This window comes from Lytechinus pictus, chromosome 8 (assembly GCF_037042905.1).
Source record: "Lytechinus pictus isolate F3 Inbred chromosome 8, Lp3.0, whole genome shotgun sequence".
In the NCBI taxonomy this organism is placed as follows: Eukaryota; Metazoa; Echinodermata; class Echinoidea; order Temnopleuroida; family Toxopneustidae; genus Lytechinus; species Lytechinus pictus.
In genome coordinates, this window is record NC_087252.1 from 175,412 (window position 1) to 202,157 (window position 26,746).

The 26,746-nt window shown below is 36.1% G+C and overlaps 1 protein-coding gene across 1 annotated transcript; it reads right to left on the bottom strand.

The window, feature by feature from the left end:
* Positions 1 to 5,246: 5,246 nt before the first annotated feature.
* Positions 5,247 to 25,207, bottom strand: LOC135155008 (NF-kappa-B inhibitor zeta-like). Its single transcript, XM_064103294.1, has 7 exons — positions 24,958 to 25,207; positions 13,755 to 15,345; positions 13,052 to 13,166; positions 12,577 to 12,790; positions 11,748 to 11,896; positions 10,591 to 10,902; positions 5,247 to 7,300 (listed from the first exon to the last, which is right to left on the bottom strand). The coding sequence occupies exons 1-7, from the start codon at positions 25,097 to 25,099 to the stop codon at positions 7,259 to 7,261; spliced, it is 2,565 nt and encodes an 854-aa protein (XP_063959364.1). The 5' UTR covers positions 25,100 to 25,207; the 3' UTR covers positions 5,247 to 7,258.
* Between the last annotated feature and the right edge of the window lie 1,539 nt (positions 25,208 to 26,746).

The following is a 26,746-nucleotide window of genomic DNA, read 5'->3' on the forward strand; positions in this document are numbered from 1 at the left end:
CCTTGGCCCCTGCTGATAGAGGGCGCTAGATAAGTAATAAATCCAAATTTTCAATGACTATATTAGTATGCATATATTAAAGATTGAAATATTAGATGATGACTTGAGTATGATTCATATTAATGACCCTTACAAAAGATTTAGACTGACTTTTAAAGAAACAAATTGAAAGTAATCTTTAATTGATAGGGAGAATCCTGACTGTGGTTAATTCATCCATATCTGTCATATGCAAATGTCAAGTGGCTTTTTTCCTTTAAAAAAAGGATACATTGAGCTCATTTCCTTCTTTGTCATTTACTTCCCTCAAATTTTCTCTCTTTCTGTTAAAATGCAAGTAAATGTCACTACCTTTCCCCTTCTTCCCCTTGTTTTTCTTTCCTGTTTTGACATCTTGTTTCCACCAGGACAGAATTAATGTACTCTCCGGATCTAACCTTCCTTCTACCTCACCCCACCATACCTGGCAAAGATTCTGATTTATATTAATCAACTATTGGTCTTGAAAGGAATTGAGAAAGGGCAAGTGTCTCCAGTTGTCCTTAAGTTAGTGATCCTCCGCAACATAATTCGCTCCTTCATGCTCCCTCTTGAATATAAACAGTAACCCTTCAATGTTCGGCCAGCCCAGAAAAAAAACGTACTTGAATGTAATTTATTAAACATAGCAGAACACTTAAAGTATGTTCATATTCTGATCGGGTTCACTAACTTTTTAGCACCACTGTATATGCAATTGGAAATACTCTAATTCAGTTCAACATTTATGTAGTTTTTATTTGATTAATAATTAAAAAAATGAATGGGGTTCCCCACTCTACCCTCTGCTTAATGGTACATGATATAAACTGCCCTGATAAGCAGATAGTGTTATGTGGATGAGTGAATAGTAATTTTTATGACCTGATTATCAAGTTTCAGTTCCTGTTTGGTATCCCGGACAATGCATACGCATGTATGATGACATTCTAAATATAAGCTCTTTTTGTGATCTTTAGTTTGTTGCATCATTTAACAAGACCTACTTGGGAATGGGAAATATTTCCCTATCATTGCTCCTAATTGCAGCTTCATTTTCATTTATTCCTTTTCTCTTTATTTACTCTCGACCTTTGTTTCTCTTTTCATTCTACAGGTGACACTACCTATTAAAAAAGATGAAAACCGTGGCTGCGAAACCAAATAAATGTAGGCTAGATCTGTCTGTTTTCTCTCTCTCCATTATTCTTTTCTCTCTTTCAAGCTCTCCTGTCTCTATTATTCGTTCTCTCCAGCTTTTTTGGTATCTCTCTCTCACTCTCTCTGCCATGAAGCTGTTAATAAATGATGCATGACTTTATAAAATGACTGGTATATGCTCTTGTACATAATAAGATAACCGATATTTTCTGTCTTAACATAAATGCAACTGAACTTCTTATAACCCTGATCAATTTTTTACAAGCAGCAAACTTTGCTTTGAAATGATTTTTGAAAGGATTTTCAGTTCACAAAAAGATTGAGAATTTGATAACAGCACTCAAGAACATACTCCAGTCATACTGTACATAAAGACAAGCATTAAGCTTGTGTATTTACTTCAGAATCTATTTTAAAATGTATGGTAGTATGAACATTGTAAAAGTGATATTATATTAATGTGCAACATTTATATAACATTTTTTATTGTTTCTAATTGCTGCATTGTATTACCCAACTTAAACATGGCTACCTTGATCAGGTGCTGAAGCATTCAATGAATTCTTTCATTCCAGGTATCCATTTACTACACCTGGGTGGAGAGTGGCAAATAAATATAAACACACAGTTTCATTTTTATGCCCTTTTAATTCACCAGTGATCACAAAAATATATGATAAAATTTGATACAATTATAGTGTTTGAAGCTACAATGAGATATAATCATACTATGGAATGCCAAAATACAATGTTACTACAAGTAGATTTATAAACACATGAAGATTATATGGAAAACAAGGCGGGCAGGGAATGAAATTACAATCATTTATATTTTACAATATAAAAGGGGAATATATCTATGTTTATACACAGAGTGCATTCATATATTATTATCAATTGACGAGGAAATCATTCAGAAAATCCCCAGATCACCTGAGGGAAATTTTGTGTGTTTAAAAAAAAATTAATTTCTTTCAAACACAGCCCAAATTCAGGATTTTTGCAACTTATATAGAATACTTTGTTATTATCAGACTATAGAGATGAAATGGAATGTACATTGTAAACAAACTACCTCATGCTCTGTATAAAAAAAAACATATATCACCATTTTAGGTTAGGAAGTTCATCTTGAAACAGGGGGAAGGCCATTTCCTGATTTGCTGGAATGTATATTACATTGGGCAATATGACTTGCTAATTTCAAAGGGGATTTTTTTTATGGCTTAATGGTGAAAATAAAATTGTGTATAAATAAACCCAGGGACAAATATTTAAAAGGTATTATGACATATTAAAAATTGAAATAAAGGTTGTACTTTGATATCAAATAAACCTTTAGTAAATTCAAATTATACATATCATGGTCATTTAGATTGGTAAATGTCCGAGGGTGTATATCCACATTTGTTAATACAAATATTCTTTCTTTCATGTATTTGTCTGAGATTGATTGTATAGACTTTACAGAATTAAATTTTAAATCAAAACTTTAATTTTAAAGACTCATGGGGTCGATATCTTTTCCTTCAAACTGCCACGTTTTTTCTATATTTCTCATCAATTTAACCAAATCTAAATATTCAATCTCAACTTTCAATTTCAATGCTTCACATGACTTAATATTGATTGCATAAGAAATTTGTAAAATGAATAAAAAAATCTGAAGGTGATCCCCTTATATTATTTTTGATGAAATAAGATCAAAATAAAACTATTAATTGAGGAGTGATTACATAGGTCATTCATAAACCTTTGGACAAAGTGAATTAACATGTTGGATTTTGGAATCATTATATTATATGTTGTAAAGCAGAGAGCATCATTATGAAAAGATCCTGTTCATCTGGATTAAGACCTGTTTATTTATATACATGTATTTAAAATCTATACGTTCTAATTCGAATTGCTACATAAGATAACCATAACCTACTATATTGTTCTTATAAGAAGGTCAAAATAAAATATTTACAACAAAGGCATAATTTGCTTATTTACAGTGTTACTTTTAAATTAATACTCATTAATAATTGAAATCATCAATCTACAGTATATTGGTTTCTCCGTTACAAATATATACATTATCTTATAAGAATAATTTGAGGATAATCAGGGATGTCAAATATCAACATAAGGCAAGTTATAAACATTGGAAACATCTTCAAGATCATTAAAGTGGAATACATTTACAGAAATTGGGGGGGGGGGGGCTCCAAAAAAAAAGAGAGTTGTGTGTCAAGTTTCAAATTAGCCTACAAAATAGGGCAAGTTTAAGGGGAAATAGATCACAGATTATCATATGGGGAGGAACTTTCAATGCTTATACTCCATAGTTTAGTTTCCTCGTTTGATAAAAAATTATTTAAAAATATGGATTTATTATCAATCTATAACTAGGATGTTACGTATCAGAAGGCAGTTTCTGAATTTATACACAATTACAGATATACATGCAGACAAGTTTGACTTGTGACATAATGTACACACAACAAAATAGTTTTTTTTTATATACACACAAGTTTTGCTTCACAACTTAGTGATATAAAACAATCACAAGTGTTTTACATGATAAAATATTTTCAAACATCTTTAAAAAAAGAAAGAATATCCTTTAATTTTTAAAAGGATGATAAGGGATGGATGAGAGATCAAAATTCAACAAACCCATTTGTAGATTGGAAAGGCAGAATACAGCTTATATTTTTTCCACTTTTACACAGCAAACAAATAGTATTCATAAACAAGTTTTAATCATTCTTATTCGTTGTGAAGTTTGATTTTTTTTTAACACATCTATTGATTATCAAATCATCATTTAGGTTTTGAAATCATAAATCAAATTTTGTTACAGCATGTACTTTGATACATTAATTACAGTCATATAATACCAAAATACATGTACTCTGTTACATTTCCTGCTTAGGTTCAAAAGGGTAACAAATTAATTCTCTGGGTGACAGTACCCTTATCTTTGCTCTACTTCCTTATAGAAACAAGGCAAACTCCTTTTTATGCATTAGAGTAGGTTATATATAATATAAGTGAAACCATTCAATGGCTTTTGAAAGTAGATCTATTTCAGATAATTGGAGTAATACAACTTTAATCTTAACAAAAATAAAAGAGGCAAAAAGGGCCAAAAACTTACCATGATTTACAACTCTGTAAATAGAGTTCAATGTCACTTTAAAATACATGTACCACAAACAGACTTCCTCGAAAATATAAAAATCTCTCTCTCTAAATGGAAAAAAAAACCGAGGGAAATAACTTTTAGTGTTATTGTTAAAGCATTTTCATGAATGCAGTCATATTGATAGAATTGCCCATTCCTTGATAAAAATAGAAACAGTTTGATTGAATAAATTGGCTCTCTACATGAACTAGGACTGATTGGCCTTGGCAACACAAAACCTATCCAGTTAATTGGTTAAAACATGCCCCTCAGACAGGTTCTCCAATAACTTCCTCCGCCCCCCCCCCCCTCTGTTTTTTTTCTTCACAAAGATAGCTGTACACTGTTTTTAGTTCACAGACATAATTTGAATGCATCATAATACAGTCGACAGACTACAATGTAATAATAATAAATCACTTAGTAGCGCATAACAAACATACCAAACAGAATGTTTCTCTATGCACAAATTGGTATACTTTCGAGTGACACGACAAGCTGTACAATATATCTATATTTTCTACAATGAATTCAGGCAACAGCAAAGACTACTGACTATGCAGTGGCGTATCAAACCAGGGCTGCAAGGCACAAAGACTACTGACTATGCAGTGGCGTATCAAACCAGGGCTGCAAGGCACAAAGACTACTGACTATGCAGTGGCGTATCAAACCAGGGCTGCAAGGCACAAAGACTACTGACTATGCAGTGGCGTATCAAACCAGGGCTGCAAGGCACTCACTCACACACCCTCTATCTAGTCTGCAAACACAGACTCATATTTGACACTTAGACCAATAACAGGTCTAGAGTAAAGACTAGATGCCAAATGTCCCTTGGTAGAGCCAGCCACAATACATGTACATAGTGAATCTAGTCTCACTACTTCAGACTCTACATTATGCACTATGAGAATTGTGAAAACCAAGGGTCTGTGCCTTCAGACTAGGTACCCTCTATCTTTAGAACCATCCCTAAATCTAAAACTCTCATCCTGCAAGCTCTCCATTTTTGAAATCTTTACGCCCCATTTCATTTCAGTCTCCTGGACATACAGTACCACTATGATCTGATTAATATTACATTTTTACATGAATAAAACTTGACCACTTCTATACGCAGTATAAACAAGGAAATTACAGAATAGTGTTACAATTTAAACAGAAGGATATATGAAGTATTTGAACAAATTGCTCAATAAGTGCATGTTTTGAGACACAAAGTGATTGATTTTTTTTTTCCAAGATACTGTAATATGTACATATGCATAAAATATATATGCCTAGATAGTTATTTATATCTAGGGGACATTTCAAAGTCAGTACCAAACTATTGTTTAAGCTACTGATAGTCTTGAATCACGACAGGCATAAAGCAAATCGGTCACTTCAGTGTAAATCGTTTGTTTCTATGTATAAACACTCCTCTCGAAGTGGTGTGAGACCTTATCATCCAAAACAAGCATTGGTCAGTTTGGGAGTGAAGAGTGAGACAGAGAAATATAACAATATTTTTGTTTCAAGCAATATAACATGGTACACTTTTACCACAAGTATTTGTATCCAAAGAAATACCAGTATCTGAAGCCTTGGGGCCATTTCATAAATCTGTTTGTATTAAAGTTAAGAGCAACTTTAAGAATGACTGGTGATCCTTTCTTGTGGTAAATGATAATCACCATTAAATGTTCATTGGTGATTAGCATGTAAGAAAGGTTCACCAGTCATTCTTAAAGTTGCTCTAACTTACGAACAGCTTTTCTGAAACAGCCACCATGTTCCCCATAAATTGAACACATATTAGGCCTATTTAACAGGGGACATTTTCACAGACAGAGATACAATTGAACTGAAACACAGACTGAAGCAATTTGATCATGATGTTGCATTCATTGACATCTCATAATCACACATTGTACACAAAGATGAAAAATAAAAAAATCCCTAGAAATTTGTGATTCATTCCTAATGCTGTATAACACGCTCACAGATTGTCCTAAACTTAATAAGTCAAATAATAAAGGCATGTTTTTATACACCCCTCTTCTCTAATACTAGAATTCAATTTTCAAAATTCCAATCAATCACACTTTCATGGTCCCATTTCATTCATATCCATACTCAGTGATGACATTTCCAATTTTCATCAAGTTTGAGTTGTTTAAGAATTAAGATATACCGTGTGAAATATTGTCAACTGCTTAAATTTTTGGTTCCTCTTTATGCAATGCTAAATGACATTGGAAGCCAAGTTATAAAACTGAATCTACACATGTATATTACACTGAATGTATATTTATACAATTTCATTTTGACATTCCAACACACAGTAGATTCACTGTCAATTAAAACCATTTGATATCTGTAGTACATTATTTTAAAACAACAAATCAAAAATTCAAATTCATTAAAAGTGCTTAATCTAAGCCATAAAAAACCTTTCTTCCACATGATAAAGACATGCCTTGTCATTTTAAATTATCTGTTTATTTACAATACTGAATCCTCATCATTCCAAATTATAATTATATTTTTTCTCAATATTTTACAGCTAAATGACTATTCAAATTGAAAGAAATTATCCTCTCAAATGTTAATTTTATTATACAGAGAGTATCTTTTTTTTAATCAAAGGAAAATCATTCATGTTTATTATAAAATTCATATTCAGGAATCATGATGGTTCATCGAAAGACATAAAATATATACAGTACAATAGGCTTTTATAAGGCCATATATTCAGATATTACCAAAAATATTTCAAACATACAATACATCCAGGAATCTCTGAGCATGCAGTTGAAACGCATGTCTGTATTCATCTAATGAAACATCTCCTATGATTGGTCACTTGCTGCATTGTTGATGAAGGTTGATTTTTATCAAGGCCCCTGATTGGCTGCTTCACTTTCCTTGAAGATGGTCTCCTGTCAATCTTGCAAAAACCTGAAGAAAAATAAACACAGAATGGAAACAAGTTTGAAAATGTGTAAATCATCATTGCAGAGTTTCCCTATGCCATGTAGGATTTAGGTTTCAGATCCCTGGAAACCAAATGGAACTTACAAATACAAAGTACAATGTAAATGTAAATGTACATGAAATCATGTCAGAAACTTTTTCACATTCCTTATGACATTTCTTGTTGGTGTGAGAAGAAGAAGCTCTAAGAATAAAAGCAACATGGTCAGAATTTGAAACTTCGGATGGCCTGACAACTTGGGCTAATATAGACTTGTTTCAACTAGTTGATTCAGTGACAATAAAGGCAGTGGTTGTTATGTTAAAATAGCACAAATTGTCTTTTATTGTCTCTATTGCATTTAAGTACATGTAGATCCCAGCAAAACAATATTAGGAGGTTCAAATTAGCAAAAATAAAAATCAGCTCGCCGCTTTACGGCTTGCAGGTGATGGTCCTTCTGGTCACCCCCCCCCCCCCCGGTAAAAAAAAAACTAGATCCACCCCTGAAAGGGTTTGTGTCTGTATACCATAATGGGTCACTAGTCCCATACATTTCCCCTTCAATATGTTACACAAGCCTAGAACTACAGCATTGGTATGTACTTGTATATTTAATAGTTGAAGTGTTTCCTTCGCATTACCGGGTTCAAAGTCCAAGAATTAAATGAAGCCTACTTGGTATTTTTCATGAAGCAGGATTAATAATAAAAAGGAGAGCCTTGGGAGGGGAAATGAGAACGGGGATCTAAGGCAGAAATTAGAGAAAAGTATTGCTGAAGAATGTTGAAGATTTAAAACATTCAAAAGAATATTGAGAGTTAAGGTTTAAGTTTTGAATTAACATGTATGATATGATATACATGTACATGTAGTTGCACAATAACATATTTCAAAACGTAACAGTAGTCATTCACTCGAATACCTGTAACAGGAAGAATCTGCAAAAAATGAGTACTACATACTTGCTTGGCAGGGCTTATATGTTTTCATTTCATTGTTATTTAAGCCAGCCCCCCCCCCCCCCACAAAAACTTCCCCTTTCAGGTCCAGGCTATAGATCTATTTCATTTCTATTGTGTAGTCTCAAGGATACACAATAACAATTCAAAACAACCCATAAATAGACTTTATGAAACTACCAGTATTAGAATGAATTGGCAAAGCAAATATAAGTACATGCTTGCTTGATAAAAACTGGTCAAAAACAAACATGACTACTAGGGACCCCGCCCTAATGCTTGTTAGGTAAACCTTGGCTTGGAGCCAAACAGGATGTTGGCTCAGAGAGGTGAGGTTGGATATTTCAATAAAAGGATGTGTTTACAAGAAGCTCACCTCTTTTTCATGACAGAGTGCTCCATTTCCCTCAAAGCTTTTCAGCCCCCCCCCCCACCCCCCACTTTTTTTAGATTACCGGTATACTTGTTGCAATCACGGAGATATCTCAATGTTTCCAGTATTAAAGCATAATTACTGATTGGACAGGGTAGAACAAGGGACATGTACTCTGTACAGATAATGGCATATCAAAGAAGTTGGGATACTTCTTCAAAAGATAAATTTAATATAAGAAAGATATAATATTTCATTTATATTTGCTGTTCAAGTACTTTAATACAAAAGGTACAAATTGACTTGATGCATTAAAACATGACTTTCTCAAATACAAGCAACCTTTTAATGAAATTAGGTACTTCTCATTGACAATATTTTGATTAATCTTATTCAGTATACTCAAGGGCAGGAAAACTACACTTAACATGAATGATGGCTGATTGAATTAAGCCAGGAAAACGACTCATACATACAGTATGTGGCCAATTTGAAGTGGGTACTTCAACAAAGATGAATAAGTTACAAATTAACAATTTATTAATAATATCCATGCAACCATAGTTCAGTTTGAAAAAAAATCTTATTTTGAGAGGTATCATGTTCTTGATGAGAGCATTTAAGCTGTTGCATTCGGAAGAGAAGCAGAAAAGAAACAAGTGGAATGCCTCTGGCCGTCTCACCTGCATCACGCGATTCAATATAGCAGCAGTGCTGATTTTGAAAACTACTATAACTCGCACAAGATGTTCAGTGATACTTGGTTACTCTTATTTCCACGTTTTATGAACTAGACCAATACACTTATAGAGATATGATGGCAATTCAACAAATACCCCCAACGTGGCCAAAGTTCTTTGACCTTACATGACCTTTGACCTTGATCATGTGACCTGAAACTCGCACAGGATGTTCAGTGATACTTGATTACTATTATGTCCAAGTTTTATGAACTAGACCAACACACTTTCAAATTTATGGCTGTAATTCAACAAATACCCCAATTTGGCCAAAGTTCATTGACCCTAAATGACCTTTGACCTTGATCATGTGACCTGAAACTTGCACAGGATGTTCAGTAATACTTGATTACTATTATGTCCAAGTTTCATGAATCAGATCCATAAACTTTCAAAGTTATGATGGTAATTCAACAGATACCCCCAATTCGGCCAAAGTTCATTGACCCTAAATGACCTTTGACCTTGGTCAACTGATGTGAAACTCATGCAGGATGTTCAGTGATACTTGATTAACCTTATGTATAAGTTTCATGAACTATGTCCATATATTTTCTAAGTTATGATGACATTTCAAAAACTTAACCTTAGGTTAAGATTTTGATGTTGATTCCCCCAACATGGTCTAAGTTCATTGACCCTAAATGACCTTTGACCTTGGTCATGTGACATGAAACTCAGGCAGGATGTTCAGTAATACTTGATTAACCTTATGGCCAAGTTTCATGAACTAAGTCCATATACTTTCTAAGTTATGCTGTCATTTCAAAAACTTAACCTCAGGTTAAGATTTGGTGTTGACGCCGCCGCCGCCGTCGCCGTCGCCGTCGGAAAAGCGGCGCCTATAGTCTCACTCTGCTATGCAGGTGAGACAAAAAAAGGAGGAAGAAGAAGAGAAGGAGAATATTGAGGGGGAAGAGGAAGGGAAATAAGAAGAATGAGAAAGAGAGGAGAGGAAATCTAGAAGACGAAAAAGAAGAGGAGAAAAAAGGGGTAGAGAAAGAAGGAGAAAGGGAGAAGAAAAATGAGAAGGAAAGGGAGGATGAGGAGAAAAAAAAAAGAAGTAACAGTATTAGAGGAGAGGAAACTGAGGCAAAAGAAAAGAGTGAGAAAATGAGAAGATCGAAATGAGACAGGGCAAGGGGGGGGGGGATAAAGAAGTTGAAGATGAGGAGAAAGACAAAAAAAATATCCCATACCTTTGGTCTCTCCTTCTTCTTGACCGTCGCTAAATCACGAGGTAACTGCTTCTCTTGGTTCTTCACATCGATGTCAGCACCAAAGCTGATCAGGTGATCGATCACGCTCACCACGTAATCCTCATCAAACTCCCTCCCAGCGATGACGTGGAGCGGAGTGTTGCCGGCGTAGTTTTGCATCCTGAGGAGTTGTCTTGCGTCAACGCCAGGCCATTCTAGGATGTTCTTGAGGATGTGCGTGTTTGGGGTCACATTGTTACAAGGTGGCAGCTCAACTGCATAGTGGATGGATGTGTAGCCACTCTTCCTGTCCTGTGGGGAAAAGGTGATAACAATCGGTATAAACATTCAAAGGCAGTAATGATAAATGAAATTTTACAATACAATAGAAGTATATATTTAGCGCTCTTCACAATGATTGTATCACAGCGCTTTACAAATTGAGCAAAGTCAAAATTGTGGAGAAAAAAAATTTATGAAATTCAATGCAGAAAAAATTGCACGATTGCATTTTAAAATTTCTTTCAAGGTATTGCCAATTTAAAAAGCAACAATGTGCAATGGAATAATATGATAAGTTTAGGTTTAAGTTTATGGTAGGGTATGGTGTTAAACCAAGGGTTGCGGTTGGTCATTCCATTAGTGTGTGGAATTTAGAGCGGAGCAAATGTCATGAAACCGTTTTAATTGGGCATTGCTCCAAATTATTATTAGAGAAACTGATTGTAGACGAACTAGGACTGGACCAACTAGGATTGGACCAACTGGGATGAGACCAAAGGAATGTAGACAAAGAGGGTGTAGACCAAGTGTCTGGTTGTGGACAAAATGGAATTAGTCCATGTTGGATGAGACCAAACAGGAAGTCCAAGGCCCAATCTTACAAAGAGTTATGATTGATCCAATCAACCTCAACTGTAAGGAAATCCATCAATGTCATGATTTTATTCTGCTGGAATTTCAGACAACGTCCTTTGTAAACAAAGAGAAGCTCACTGGAAACTCAAGAAAATGATGAATGTATGAATATACACCATATAGAAAATATTTTGAATACACATATACTTTAGATGTTGGCGTTGCTGGCTTTCCATAGTTGTGATTAATCAGATCAATCGTAACTCTTGGTAAGACGGGGCCCAGGTGATAACACTTACCTGGAATGCAGGATCAGCCCCTAGGTAGAGTAGATTCTTGATGGTATCCAAACTATCCACCATCTTATCAACATACATGCATTGAGTACCATCATAGACACGGGCAAGGCGACCATGAGCTTGAATAGCACACTGCAGTGGGGACATGCCTGATGAAAGACAGAGAAAGAACATGTAAGTATAGATTCAAGCTGCAAAGCTTCAAAGCTATTGTTCAGGGGGAATGATCAAGTGTGTCATCTACCCACTTCTCCTTTTCCTCTATCTTCACCTATGCCTCCTCCTCCTTCTCCTCCTTCTTCTCCTCCTACTCCTTTATCTTTTTATCTTCCTACTACTACTATTACGCCTCCTTATCCTCCTCTTCCTCCTTCACTCCTACGCATTTACAAAAAGTCCATAAATGTCAATAAATGACATCTGACTGCAAACATAAGAATCTCACTTGTTTGGCACAGGCTTTCTACACTGAGGACCCTTGTTCAACTCTCTTTCTCAATCCTTCATCCCAGCTTATTATTGGTCTTAGACTCTGGCATCTCTGTGACTGTATCAGACATATTGAACTAATATTGAGGGTACATCAATTTTAATAAAACCCATTGCCTATTTGATCTGGGGCTGCTAAATAATCACTAATTATTATTTAATGGTGAATATCATTTCCCGCAAGAAAGGATCACCAGTCATTCTTAAAGTCACTCTTAACTTACAAAAAAGCTTTATGAAACGGCAACTAGGACGATCTCTGTGCATTATCTATGGGAATCACAGAATTCAGTAGTCAACGGGTTATGAAATGCACAATTTGAGAAATCGGTAGACTCACCATTCTTATCTTCAATATCGATTTGGATGTTGGCAATCATCTTCTCACACAAACAGTGGAATATGGCCAGCAGAGCGTTAGAAAAACCTTTGGCCGCTGCATAGTGGAGGACAGTCATTTGTTCCTTGTTTCGCTTCATGATGTCAGCACCGGCTTTAAGAAGTTCAATAATGAGATTTGGTTGGTTTGTCACGATACAGATATGAAGAGGTGTCTGGAAGGAAGAATAATAATGAAATTTGATGAATATGATGCTCCTGATTGATAAAAACATATACGTGATGATGGGAATGATGATGAAATCAGATTATAATGATGGTGGTATTGGTGATGACAATATTGATGGTGATGAAGATGATGTTGATGAAGAAGATGATGATGGTGATGACAATAATGGTTATGATGATGCTGATATTGAAGATAATGATGATGAGGTGCCTACAGTTGTTATGATCACAATCCAGCAGACTCATACCTGTCCGATATTGTCCTGAAGGTTCAAGGCATCCCTTCTTCCACTCTTCAACAACCGATTGATGATCAGGCGTACAAGCTGCGTGTTCCCCTGGCTAATAGCTATGTGAAGAGCACTATCAAAATTTCAAAATCAAACAAAAAATCAATGACAATAATAATTACATTGGAACGTCTCTAAGCGCTTTCCAGATATATTACTACCCTGGTTATCAGATCTTGGCATGCCACCCCTCCCACACAAAACATACTTTCTCCACAACCCAGGGAGCATTCCAACAAGAGTTTCAAGACTCACTTGCTAGTCATACTACATGTATGTAGGCTTTTGCATCCTACATGTACAGTAAAGGGTACCCATCTAACAGCCAAGAGGAGGGTGGCAAAGTGTAGATTGACGAAATGCCAAAGTATGCTAGGTCGCTGTGGGATTCAAACACTTTACAAGGGGAGAGTCAGAACGAACAATCCAAATTGTCATTTCATTTAAGATCAGTGTCAAAAAACCTATTTGAAACACACACTGGCTACTTACACCAAGATTTGATGATCTTGGGTTATTTCTGGGGAAGATTTCACGAAAAAATTGGTGTTCTTATCCAACTATTTGTTATATTAAAGCTACAGAACTTCTTGCATAGATCTGAAATTCATCTGTGGAAATCACTGATTATCAGTTACATGAAATGTTCCAAAGTACTGACCTGTCTCCTTCCTCATCCAAAGAACACAAGACATCCAGAGGCATATTGTTGACTAGATTCTCCAAGTTTCTATTATGATCTTGAGGGGTAGGAGGAGGTGTGACCATCTGCATTTGGTTTGATCCAGAGTATATGGTGTGCTGATAGGCAGGTTGCTGGCTAACCATTGGTTGGCTTACTTGGTTCCGATTGTATGGGCTCTGAACATAGTGATAATTGTCAGGTGGAATATGACATTGTGGGCTTGGAAGCTCTGCAGTCGAGGCCATGAGATCCTCTTTGATTCGTTCAATGCTCTGCAGGGCCATTTCAGCCTGCGATGGCTGCTGTTGTTGCTTCTGATACACCGGCTGCTGCTGCTGCTGCCGGTTTTGGATGATGTACCTCATCTTATCTGCAGAAATCTGATTTAAATTTACATTGGGTCGTTTGCTGTTGTCGATGACGACCCCGCTGTTGGTGCCATTTACGGAGGTGTAATTGTAGACGCTGGGGTTGTGAGGAGGTGAGGCGATTCCAGAATCTTCGCTTTGGACACTAGGAGGGGAGTTGAGAATGACCATGTTTTCTGGAGAATACGGCGAATTTGGCGAGGTGGACATGCCTTGGTAGCTATCAGCTGGTGACATCATGGATTGGGGTGATAGCTGAGGCTGTGCTGGGGAATACGCCGAGGAGTAAGCTGGAGATGGAGCCTGTTGCATTGTATGAGCAGGACTCAGAGAAGACACGCTACCAGGTGAGTTTGGGTCACAGCTATCTGTTGGAGATGGAGGCCAATATGATTCCACCGGTTCATTCCTAGTGACGGTGGTCTGCGGCCTGGATACGTTCTGCATGGTACGACCATCTGTGTGAGGGGCAGGGGTCATACCAGGGGGCATAAACTTCCTATCTGAAATGACGATAAATTGTCGATTCGGTGGATGATGGGTTACTGGAGCAGCATACACCTGCTGTGGCTGTTGACATGGTTGAACACAAGTTGGTTGATTCCTAGAGTATGGTTGCATCCTGACCTGTGGAGGACTGCTTCGAGTAGGACCTTTTGAAACCAGATTGTTCCTTTCCTGCACCTCCTCTTCCATCCTCTTCTCAAAGCCATCTTTCTTCTCACAACTCAAGTCCATTCGAGTCATCTTTGTGGCAAGTTTGTCAACGGATGACTCCTCTGATTGCTCTTCAGGAATCCTCTGATGCTTCTGGTAGTGGTAAGCTGCAGGAGAGCTCTTCCGTCTTCTCAGCTCACTCTCTGCGCTCTGGTAGATACTCTGGTCTAAGTGGCCCTGGTTGGGAATCCTTGCATTCTTCATCTTCTTCAGTCCAAGAATTTCAACAGAGCTAGCTTTTGGCTTCTCCTTGTACTCCTTCCGCTTTACTTCGGCCGTCTTCTCCATCTGTTCCTCATTGTGTTTCCCATTGCATTGAGTGTCTCCCTCTGGAGCTGCTGTCTTCTCTATCCCTGCAGACGAATTCTTGTCTTGTTGTATAACTTCTTTTCCAGTAGGGGACGCAGTCTTGCACTCACTCTCCATCTGGCCATTCTTGTTTGGTGCCATGATGGTGGTAGATTCTGATGGGAACGGTTTGTCTAGATGATAAAAATAAAACAAACAGAAAGGCAATGTAAATTGCAGGCTAAAGTCATTATTTTAAGGGCTACTAATTTTGTTCAACAGGCAAAGTCTTTCTTATTATTCTGCTGTATGTAGGATACTGATTTTTAAAAACTTTCTAGAATCGTTTGTGGTAGATCTTGAAGGGTAATTCCATAAAATATGTACGTCCGACCATGTGGGACCTTCATGAAATTTTCTGTCTCTGAATTCTTGTTATTTTGACAGTCTGTAATGTTCTCAAAGGACAATGACTTGGTCAGTTTATGAAGTGAAGTAAGACTTGAGAAAAATGGGGGTCAGACGTACAAAAAGGTTTATGATTTTATGGAATTACCCTGAAGCAAAGTTTAGAAAAGATGGTCACCCCAAAGCATTCAATCTCTGAATTTTAAGTGCAATTTGGGTCGCAATTAGGGCGATTGTCAACCTCATCTACTTCCTACACTGAAATAAATGAATTATAAACCCCTGATCCGCAGACTAACAATACTGAAGCATTCTCAATTTCTTTGAATATAGATCTTTCAAGTTTTGATTTAATTGTGGTTGGATTCAGTATACATACATCACATGTAGGTAGGTGTTTCTAGGATAAAGAATACCCTTTTCTGTCACCAGTTTCTGTTTCCATGATTTATTACCCAAAACTTCCTCATTTTCAATACGGTTTGATCTCGGCCCATGAGGTCAAATCAGTCAGGTGAGCCTGTATACTATTGATGGATATAAGAACATTCAATAGAAAGACAAAGAAATGTCACAACTTTCTTATTTTACATCCGATTTTGATGGAATTTTCAGTGAATTGTGCTTGTTTGATTTTTTTCTCATAGATTGATTCAAATCAACAATTTTCTGGGGTGGACTTGACCTTTTAAGTATTAGATCTACATGTATTTGATAAATCATAAAACAAAACAAGATGAAAGATTCTCAATTTTTTTCTAGAACATTTAATTGTTGACAGAGAATCGAGCCACTTAAGAAGAAAAAGAAACAGAAATGATACTGATAGCACTAAAAAAAAGAACCTTTGTATGACTACTTTAATACAAATCATGCTATTAAATGCAAAGAACAGTCAGGACAAGACGTATCCCCATAGCATAAAGAGCAACTGTACCTTGATTCTGGGGCTACATGTACGTTTCTACATGCAGGTGATACATTTAGAACACAGAGAATTACATGTACAGTATGTAAGTCACTGGCAGATCCAGGGAGGGGGGGGGGGCACAGCCGGCCCTTGTCCCCCCCTCCCATTTTGAGAGGCACGATTAAAATTTGTAATGTAACATAAGTGTGCCCCCCCCCTTTTGGAAAATCCTGTATCCTCCCCAGATGTATTAACTAGTATTAATCCATCCATGAGTAATAAAAACTGCATTTTTTTTAACTACCACAAAAGTGAATGGATTAGCCTACAGACAATGAGTGAACTAAAGAGGAAAGTATTTATTAGGGAAATTCAGCTCCTATTTTTCTTTATTCCCATTCAACCATGGAGTATGGGAGAAAAGGTCTATCAGAAAGGGAACTCAGACCAAAAAGACCTTACAACAATTACTATTGCCAGGGTTATGACTGACTGCATGTCTTCAGTGATTTTATTCTAAAACCTCAGCTGGTTTCCAAATTTTGATTATTTTTTTTTATTCTCAAAACTTCATGCTTTGAAGGAAACTGGAGCAATTATTATTATAGAGCACATACAGAATGTATCATTTTACAATGGCATGCAGCTGCGGAGGGGTACGTGTAAATTACCCTCTCCCCCTAAAAAAGCACCGACAAGCTTGATCGCTTTGCTACGAGTCTTGTAACTAGTCTTGTCCCTCTCCCCCCCCCCCCCATGGAAATAAAAATCCTGCATTTCCGAAAATGCATTTTATGAAAACATTTTTATCTCACATTCCAATATTACAATTTAGTGGTCATTGGAATTTTTTTGGGGGAGGGGGGTTCAGCCAACACCATTAGAATTCAAATTTGGTGATCTTGCACCCTCTCTTGGTAATGTTTTTAGTCTTTTAGTACTTAAACTTTACAAGTTTAGTCAAATTAACTAATGTTATAAAGCTGCAAAGATAGTATGCTGGAATTTTCAGCTCATTCCATGAGCATTAAGCTGGAGAAAATTTTGATTCTTTCTACTGACCAAAATAAAAATGTTGTTGTAAAATCAATAAATATCCATTGTAAGCTAGGAATAATTTTCCAAGTATCACATCACAATTTGCTCAACATTGTTTGAAAACTGCTACACAAAAAAGTCTTTTGTGTCAATCTACATGTAGGACTATATTTTTCTTGCTAGAGACCTGGGCTTTTAATAATTCTATTATTTCAATTTAAATGTTAACATGTTATTTCCATCTTTATTAACATATTTTGATGCTTTGTTTTATGGCAAATGGCAAATAAAGATGAATTTATATGAGAGCTTAATATCTCTTTAGAAATATCTTTTCGAATACTATGGACAATCAAGAAGTAATAAAATATAGACTAATATTAAAGATAGACTACAAGTACATGTAGACGGCACATACAGTATTCCACTTTTAATTAGGGTAAAAAATATTAGTTGCAGAGATCACATAACAAATGATGAAATTAATAGAGATCTTCCACCTATCTCCACCACGGTTAGGTTTGCTCGTCACTGTTTCCATAGTGAGAAGGAAGTTATTTCTGATGTACCGTACTTTTGTTGCGCCTCCAATAATTCATAAAACAAGGGGACAGAGATCTTTCAATTGTGTTGATTGCATGGATACAAATAATTTGTTAAATGATTTACTAACTCTCATGTCAGATCACATATTCATTCTCGATGCGTCTGATTTGTAATACAGTGTACATGTACATCTCTTTAAAGGTCAAGTCCACCCCAGAAAAATGTTGTTTTGAATAAATAGAGAAAAATCAACATAGCATAACGCTGAAAATTGCATCGAAATCGGATGTAAAATAAGAAAGTTATAGTATTTAAAAGTGTCGCTTTAATATTTTTTCACAAAACAGTGATATGTACAACTCAGTGACATGCAAACGAGACAGGCAATGATAACCCTCACTCACTATTTCTTCCGTTTATATTGTTTGAATTATACAATATTTCATTTTTTACAGATTAGACAATAAGGACCAACTTGACTGAACCATGATATAGTATTAAACAATGCTACATGTAATTCCACATCTACAGGGGAAAAAATTATCATTATTTCACTTGGCAATGAGGAGAAAATAAGAATATTTCACATTACAAAATACATAAGAAATAATGAGTGGATTACATCATCAGTCTCCTCATTTGCATACCGACCAGGATATGCATATACATGTAACTGTTTTGTGAAATTAAGCAAAACTTTGAAATGTCATAACTTTCTTAGTTTACAACCGATTCTGTCTGACCTTTCTATTTCTCTCTTTCTGTCTTTTTCCCTCCTTCTCTCTCTATCTCCCTGTTGCTCTTTCCCACTCTCTCGTCTATTATGATCGCCATCATGTCACTTTCCTTCTTATAATTCTTATATTTGTAATCTGCAATTTATTGTTTACTTGTGGGTCTTTTTTTCCCTCCTTTCCTTTTTTCCCTCTTTCCTTTATTTTTGCTACATCCCCCTCTCTATTCTCACCTTTTCACATGCTTACTCTTGCTCCCCTTTCTTGCTCCTCACCTGCTTTTTTTTAATTTAATATATATTATAAATTAAATCTGAAAGTCAAAAGGGGCCTAAGCTTTCGATCCTAGCAGAATCTTCGTCGGAGGCAAAAAAATTAGATATTTATTGCTGCAATTTATTTCATTATAAGGGAGACATATTATTCACACAAGTATGAAATAATGAAAAAAATATGATTTTTATGTAATAACATAAGAAAATGGAAAGTGGAGATGTGACATCATCAGCCCACCTAATGAATATTCATGACAACTGTTTTCACAAAACATTGCTAAACTTTAAACCTCACTAACTTTATTATTTGTTATCCGATTTTGATGAAATTTTCGGCATTTTGCTCAGTGAATTCTACTCTATGTATTAAGATATAAATATTTTCAGCCCGGACCATCCCTTTAAGCTTTGTTCCTGAAAACCATACTGTTCATGCAGGAAGATGAATCAGACTAGTAGGTGTTACTACCTGGTAGGGAAGTAGAGGTTATTGAGTTAAACCCCCCCCGACATAAAACAAAAACAGGAACTTGATACGTCAAGGGAACACCAGCTTCCCCACAAGCCAGTTTCCAATTGTTCCTTGGAAGCGGGAACAGGGAAATTATCATCCAGCCAGTATATGGAGGCAAAGACATGTACATGTAGCACACTAATGATGAGTCTGAGTTTCTACTGTAGAATGAAATCATGTTAATTTTTAGAGGGGTACTTCAGGCAGAAACTATGATTTTATCAGACAACTCTGATTTTCATAAAATTGGACAAGGAATGACAATGTGAGTTACTGTACATGTACATGTATGTTTGCATTTTATATGCATATCTGTAGTCTGCTGATCGCAAATTGAACGTAGAAAAGAAGATCTGTTTGCATTTATTGATGGAACAGTTCTAGAGTGTATGAATGTCTCATTACTCTAATAGTAAGCTCATAATTTCATCTCCCCACTATTATTTCACTACATGAAATCATGTTAAATTAAAAATAAATACCGGTAGAGCTTTTTTAATACAGACAACATCCTGTGGTATCATATTCACAGAAAGAGGCATTGCATACATTAATACACTAGAGAGACTATGCCAGTGATCAAATTTGGAAATATTTGTTGTATATCACTAAATTTGGGCTTTTATTTATTGTGTTGTACGCTTTTGGCACATCCACTGAATTTGGGGTTTGATTACATAACATGTATAAACACTTTCTACTAGTAATATGTTGTTGGTGATGAAATATTTACGGTACATGTCCATGTAAGTATTCAAACCACAAATGCTTAAAGTCAGTGAAACCAAAATCTCTGGATTCTCTGCAATCGCAAATTTGTTCAAGAATTTCCAATATTTTGCTTGGTCAATTCTACTTTAGTCATCATATTATTTTAGCCTTTTTTAATCCTTCAACTTTCTGAAAATTACATGATTGTCAATATCAACTTGTGAGTTTGACTTTTTTTCTAAAGAACGGAAATTCAGGCAGAACACTATGTGATTTAACTTTCAGAAAGTTGAAGAGGGTACTCCAGGGATCCGTTTCATAAAGCTGTTTGTAAAAAAAAAAAAGAGCGACTTTAAGAACGACTGGTGAACCTTTCTTTTCGCGCTATCACCAATGAACATTTAATGGTGAATATCATTTATCACAAGAAAGGATCACCAGTCGTTCTTAGGGTCACTCTAAACTTTATGAAATGGCCCACAGGCCTAAAAAAATATGATTCAAGCCTGAATTTAGAAATAAAAATCAAACTAAACAATGATATATCATAATGGATGACAAATTGCAAAAGTTATGGCACTTTAAATTGTTCATTAAACATAAATGTATGACATGTAGTAAAGAATGGTGGGCGAGTCCATGCTATATCCCCCACTTTTGTTTGTCATGTCATGCTATCAATGCTTTTCACAATTGGTTATAGTTGACAGGAGATCCATGACCATGGCTTTGGCAGCCTTGGATTTTAAAAGCGCTACAAAGTATCCTTCAAACATTTAAACATAAGACTTCAGTCACAGTCACAACCATGAAAGAAACTAGTCATCAAACTTTAGTTCACTTGTCTTAGCTTTCTCATGCCCCATTACAACTTCTTTTTAAAGGGAAAGTTCACCCTGACAAAAAAATTATTGTAAAAATAGCAGAAAAACAATTATTGCAAAAAGTTTGAGAAAAATCCATCAAAGAATTAAAAAGTTATTAGAATTTTAGTTACTTGATTTGTGAAGTCATATGCAAGCAGCATTCCTACATAACAAATGGTAAAAAAATCAGTGAAATGTCATTTTCTCAGAAAATTGAAAATGGTTTTTACTGTACCTTTTGTATAGATCTATCAATAGACAAATAATTTAACACCCGATCATAAAAAGAAAACAAAAATAAGTCATCAGGAACCATTACAAAAATGAAATTCATCATATTCATGCACATCATATTACATAACAATATGGAGCAGCTGCTCGTTTATGATGTCACAAATCAAAAACTTAAATAACTTTCTTAATGTGGAGCGTTGTGGCCCAGTGGATTAGTCTTCGGACTTTGAAACAGAGGGTCGTGGGTTCGAATCCCAGCCATGGCGTAATTTCCTTCAGCAAGAAACTGATCCACAGTGTGCTGCACTCAACCCAGGTGAGGTAAATGGGTACCGGTAGGAAGTAATTCCTTGAAAAGCTGTGTGCGCTATGAACGCCTAGCTTAGCCGGGTAATATAGGAGCGCCTTGAGCACCTAACAAGGTGGATATGTGCGCAATATAAATATCCTATATTAATCTTTTTTTAATCAGATTCCCCTCAAACCTTCACCAATAGTTTTTATTATTTTTTTCTGCTATTTTACAACAAACTTTTGTGCAGGGTGAACTTCCCCTTTTAACACCTGGATCCTATGATACCCAAAGATTACACTGTATTGGATTGATTAATCAACGCATGCTCATCAAATTGAATATCATCTCATCTCAAGTTGTTCTTCTCCCGATATTTGAGGATCATCGGTTACCTGCAGATTGGTTGACTTGGAGTTTAAATGATTTTCATGAAATTTCATTCTTCAAATTTCATTCTTCCTGAAAAGAGTAAATTTCAACAATCAGATCAAGAATCTTGACTTTATCTTCTTGGCGAGATCTATATTATGATATGAGTGACTTTTTATTACGATCTGGGGATATGATATGACTTTATGAGGAAATGGGCCCAAGATCGATCTGACCCAACTTTCCAAATGTCCAAGAAAAGACTGGCTAAAAGTATGAGTAGATCTAGTCTAGGCCTATGAAAACTTAAGTTAAAGGGATGGTCCAGGCTGAAAATATTCATATCTTTAATACATAGAGTAGAATTCACTGAGCAATATGCCGAAAATTTCATCAAAATCGGATAACAAATAATAAAGTTAGTGAGGTTTAAAGTTTAGCAATGTTTTGTGAAAACAGTTGTCATGAATATTCATTAGGTGGGCTGATGATGTCACATCTCCACTTTCCATTTTCTTATGTTATTACATAAAATCATATTTTTTTCATTATTTCATACTTGTGTGAATAATATGTCTCCCTTATAATGAAATAAATTGCAGCAATAAATATCTAATGCACTAAATCAGTTGTCAATCCAATTTTTCTAGTTCTTGGAGGAAAAAATTTGAATAAACCTAATTTCATATAATAAAATACAAAAGAACAAGTGGGGATGTGACATCATCAGCCCACCTAATGAATATTCATGACAACTGTTTTCACAAAATATTGCTAAACTTTAAAATTCAATAACTTTGTTATTTGTTATCCGATTTTGATGAAATTTTCGGCATTTTGCTCAGTGAATTCTACTCTATTTATTAAGCTATAAATACTTTCAGCCCGGACCATCCCTTTAATGTCCAACTTCTCATTTGTATGATGGTGTGACCTTAATTCGTGCGTGACCTAATTTTGCACATGATCGAATTTAGATCTAGTATATAAATATCTTGAAAAAATTATATCACCAACAGTAAAAGCGACCTAAAATTAAGTTTCTTTAAGGTAAGGTCTCAATTTGTAAAAATATTTGCAAAACATCAGCAAATTTTGTTAACCTTTTGCATCCGCTCCAAGAAAATCCGATCTTCTTGACAAGCATCAAGAAATCGCTAGTTTGCAAAGAGATGTCTCCAAAAATAGGATCTACACATTGTAGATCTAGATCCAAGTAAAATATGATACCAACCGAATTTATGGCATTTTAACCTCCATCTGAATTTATCTGTCTTCTTGATTTTGTTTCTAAAGCTTTGCTAAATGATCGTGCACAAATTAAGGTCACACTTTTTTATGACACTTTTTCAGCCAAGCATGCACTAGAATTCTAGGAAGTCTAGGCCTAGTTGATCACCATGGAATTTTAATTTGAGATCGCTAGATTCTATACCAGGGCAGCGAAACCCTTCATCATCATCATCATCTGTACGGGAGGGTAGGTAGTCCTGTAGATCTCCCGGTCGTAAACACTTGATGCATAATTAAAATTCTAACAAGTACAGTGCGGGCGTGGATGTCGGACAAATTCAAAATGTTTGCTTGACCAAAAAGAATCTAATCCGTGTTTAAGTGAGTTAATGCTGGAGGACATAGTGTTGCACCTACTTCTTAATTCCATCAAGCGAATATGACTTTTGGATCTTTCCTTCCATCTGGTACTACTAGTAAGTAGTAGTGGTAGGCCTATTCATGAATTTGATTAAGTTTGTGTAAACTGTGAGAATTTTTTTCCTGAAAATCAATTTCATAATTTTTCAAATTGTGCACAAATTATGTTCAGTCACCCATCTTAAAAACCAGATTTCAGATAGATCTAGATCTACAGTATTAGAACTTAGAAGTCAGAAGCCCATTTGTTTTGTGTCTGGATCAGTTACTAGTTATGGTGAGACTACCACATATCGACCACCTCTTTTGAAACCAACCACCTTGCGCGTTAAAATTATTGCGTATTACAAACAATACGCGCGGGAGAGTAGGCGCAGTGTCCATAGAAACGGTAAGAATCGATTTTATGAGAAAAAAAAGAATCAACAAAAAGTAAAAATTTAGTAGAATTAATCAAAATTGTACAGTATTGACCAGACCCAAACCCCGCTGAAAAACCACCGATAGGAAACGGCTTTAGAACAAATATCCGTCGTCAATCGTCGAGTCCTGTGCCGGAGCTCGCAGTGGAAGAGGTGAGATGATCATTTTTTGATTTAGCATGTTTACATCATAGAACTGATTTGGAAGAGTAAAAATATTTCGCCACCGCGACAAGAATCGGCCGTAAACTTAGTGTATCGCGGGTGGTCGGTTTCAAAAGACGGGTGCAAATAAGCAAATGTAAAATCGTCGTATTCGTTGTTCGTCGATATATACGCGGATTGAATCGGAGTCGCCGAGCGAAACATGGGAATCTGATCTGCTCAATTTTCTGCACAAATGAGACGAAAACTGGGTAAAATTGATGAATATTTTCGCAGATACGATGCTTAGAAGATTAGGTGGTCGATAAGGGGTAGTTCCAACCATACTACTTACTACTACTGAGTACTAGGGCCCGGGGCATTGTAGTACACTACCATACCGTACATCAGATCTAAACATAACAAATCATTCAAATGGAAAAATAGAAAAGTAGTCTAACTTTTATAGAGTCTAACTTTAGACTCCTACGGTGGATTTTCATTCTGACGTTTAATAAGCTACATAGCTAACGTTAGGACTAAAGTTAGGCCTAGATAGATCTACACACCCACATGACACAGCCCACAGGAGCTCGATTGACAGATCATGATCACCCAAACACACACCCAATTAATGCACGTACACAGTGAATGCAGTACACATGATAGGCATGGCAATGATCGTACCTTTCTTCAGCTTCAATGCTGTGATGTTTTTTGATGTCGACGATGATTTTGATCCAACTAATTCCACTGATATGAGACTTGTTACATCCTCCAAATCACAATCTTTGGTCCGAGAATTATCATAGCCACCGATGGATGGCATGTTTGCGTCAAACTGAGGACGAAAATAGCATCAAATTTCAGATATTGTTAAGAGAGTTCAGAGTTTGGTGCCTGCTTGTACTACTGTGTATGTAGAGAATGCGAGCTCTATGCATATTATTATGCATTAAAGCAGTTCAGGGATTCTCGTCGCCGATTGGCTTGTTCTGAAGATAGGTGAAGAAACGGGAACGGGAAGGGAATTTCCCTTTTCTGTTACGCTGACGTAATGGTAAAGATGTGTGCCGCTTCGACCCTTTTCCTGGCTAGCTATCTATATATAAAGCGATTTTCTGTTTGTTTTATAGTCTTTAGTTGTTCCATCCCACTGGCGTACAGATAGGGCGGGGAAGTGCCCCTGATCTTTTCAAAACTAAGAGGGGAAATGAGAAAAGGAAAGAAAAAAAGGGAAATATGCTATAACTGTATAAGTTTTACCTCAAAATCTATCACAAAATAGATTCAATTAAATTTAATAGATACTTATTTCTGTCAAAAATCATTGCTTGGCCGCTTTGCTCACTTGCATCTTATTGGAAATTTGTCCCATATATACGCGATGATGTCTCACAACCTCAAATTATTTACTCATTACGCCACGTAGGCCTACTGCACATCGCTTTTATTCCAAGACTGAGTCATGATGATGATTGAAACTCTATACTTACTGCCCGACTTAATTAAGGAGACAGGTAACAAATCTATAATTTCCTGTGTAGACATGGTAATAAGCGCAATATACACCTGTCATTCATATATAGATGCCGATAGCCCACCTAGTATCTGGTAGCAGGATCATAATTTTTCTATCAAATTTGGCTTGGAAGAAGAACGAAAAGGCATGTTCACAATGGGGGAGAAGTATATAGTGGCCGAAGGCGGAAGAAAGGATGAGTCGTGCATCTCTCATAATTTATTTTGTTTTCCAATTGAGATCTAAAATCAAAATGATCTCATCTCCATCTCATCTTCCGGCTGTCAGCCATTCTCAACTCAACTACTAAGCGTCATCCCCAGTTTATGATTATCATTATGTCTTTTCTTGTAGAGGACCTCTGTAATGTAGCCCGGTACATAGCGCGCCTGAAAATGTGCAATAATGAATACACATGCATAAGGGCCTATTCCGAGATTTAATTTGGCTTAGCCGGTTTTAAGGATACGAAGCTAATAATACCTTCCTTACGAAAAGAAAAAAAATTAAAACCGACATTTAACAAACAAAACAATTTTAATATCTCTCGGCACAGTGATGCGCTGTGCATAACTGTTGTTTCCCCTTTTTAGTTATGACTCAAAGTTCGTTAATTGCGAGGCTATATAAGAGGTGCATTCATCGATTTTGGAGAATCCTCTAACAGGGGCGGATCCAGCTTTTTATAAAGGGGGGTTGGGGTGGTATGCGAGGGAGCGTAGCGACCGAGTCCAAGCGAGTGGAGCGAGCGAGGGGGGAGGGTGTGGGAGGGGGGTGTCCCCCCTCCCACAGTAGGGAAATTTTTTGAAAATCTGTGTGTGAAAATGGCGTTTTCTTGCATCTAAAACACCACTCTTTTTGGTATAGAGGTCGTTGCCAAATTAACCCCCATGAAAATTTGTAAAATTAAGTTGCATTTTCCTGCAATGTAAGGCCAGTTAACAACACAGATAC

Bases quoted from the DNA above. Each gene is read 5' to 3' on its own strand.
- LOC135155008 (XM_064103294.1), bottom strand. From the start codon at position 25,099: ATGCCATCCATCGGTGGCTATGATAATTCTCGGACCAAAGATTGTGAT. The intron at 13,167-13,754 runs GTCAGTACTTTG...AAATTTTGATAG, and splicing joins TTGGATGAGGAAGGAGACAG to TGCTCTTCACATAGCTATTA. The intron at 7,301-10,590 runs GTATGGGATATT...ATTTTTCTTCAG, and splicing joins AGAAGAAGGAGAGACCAAAG to GTTTTTGCAAGATTGACAGG.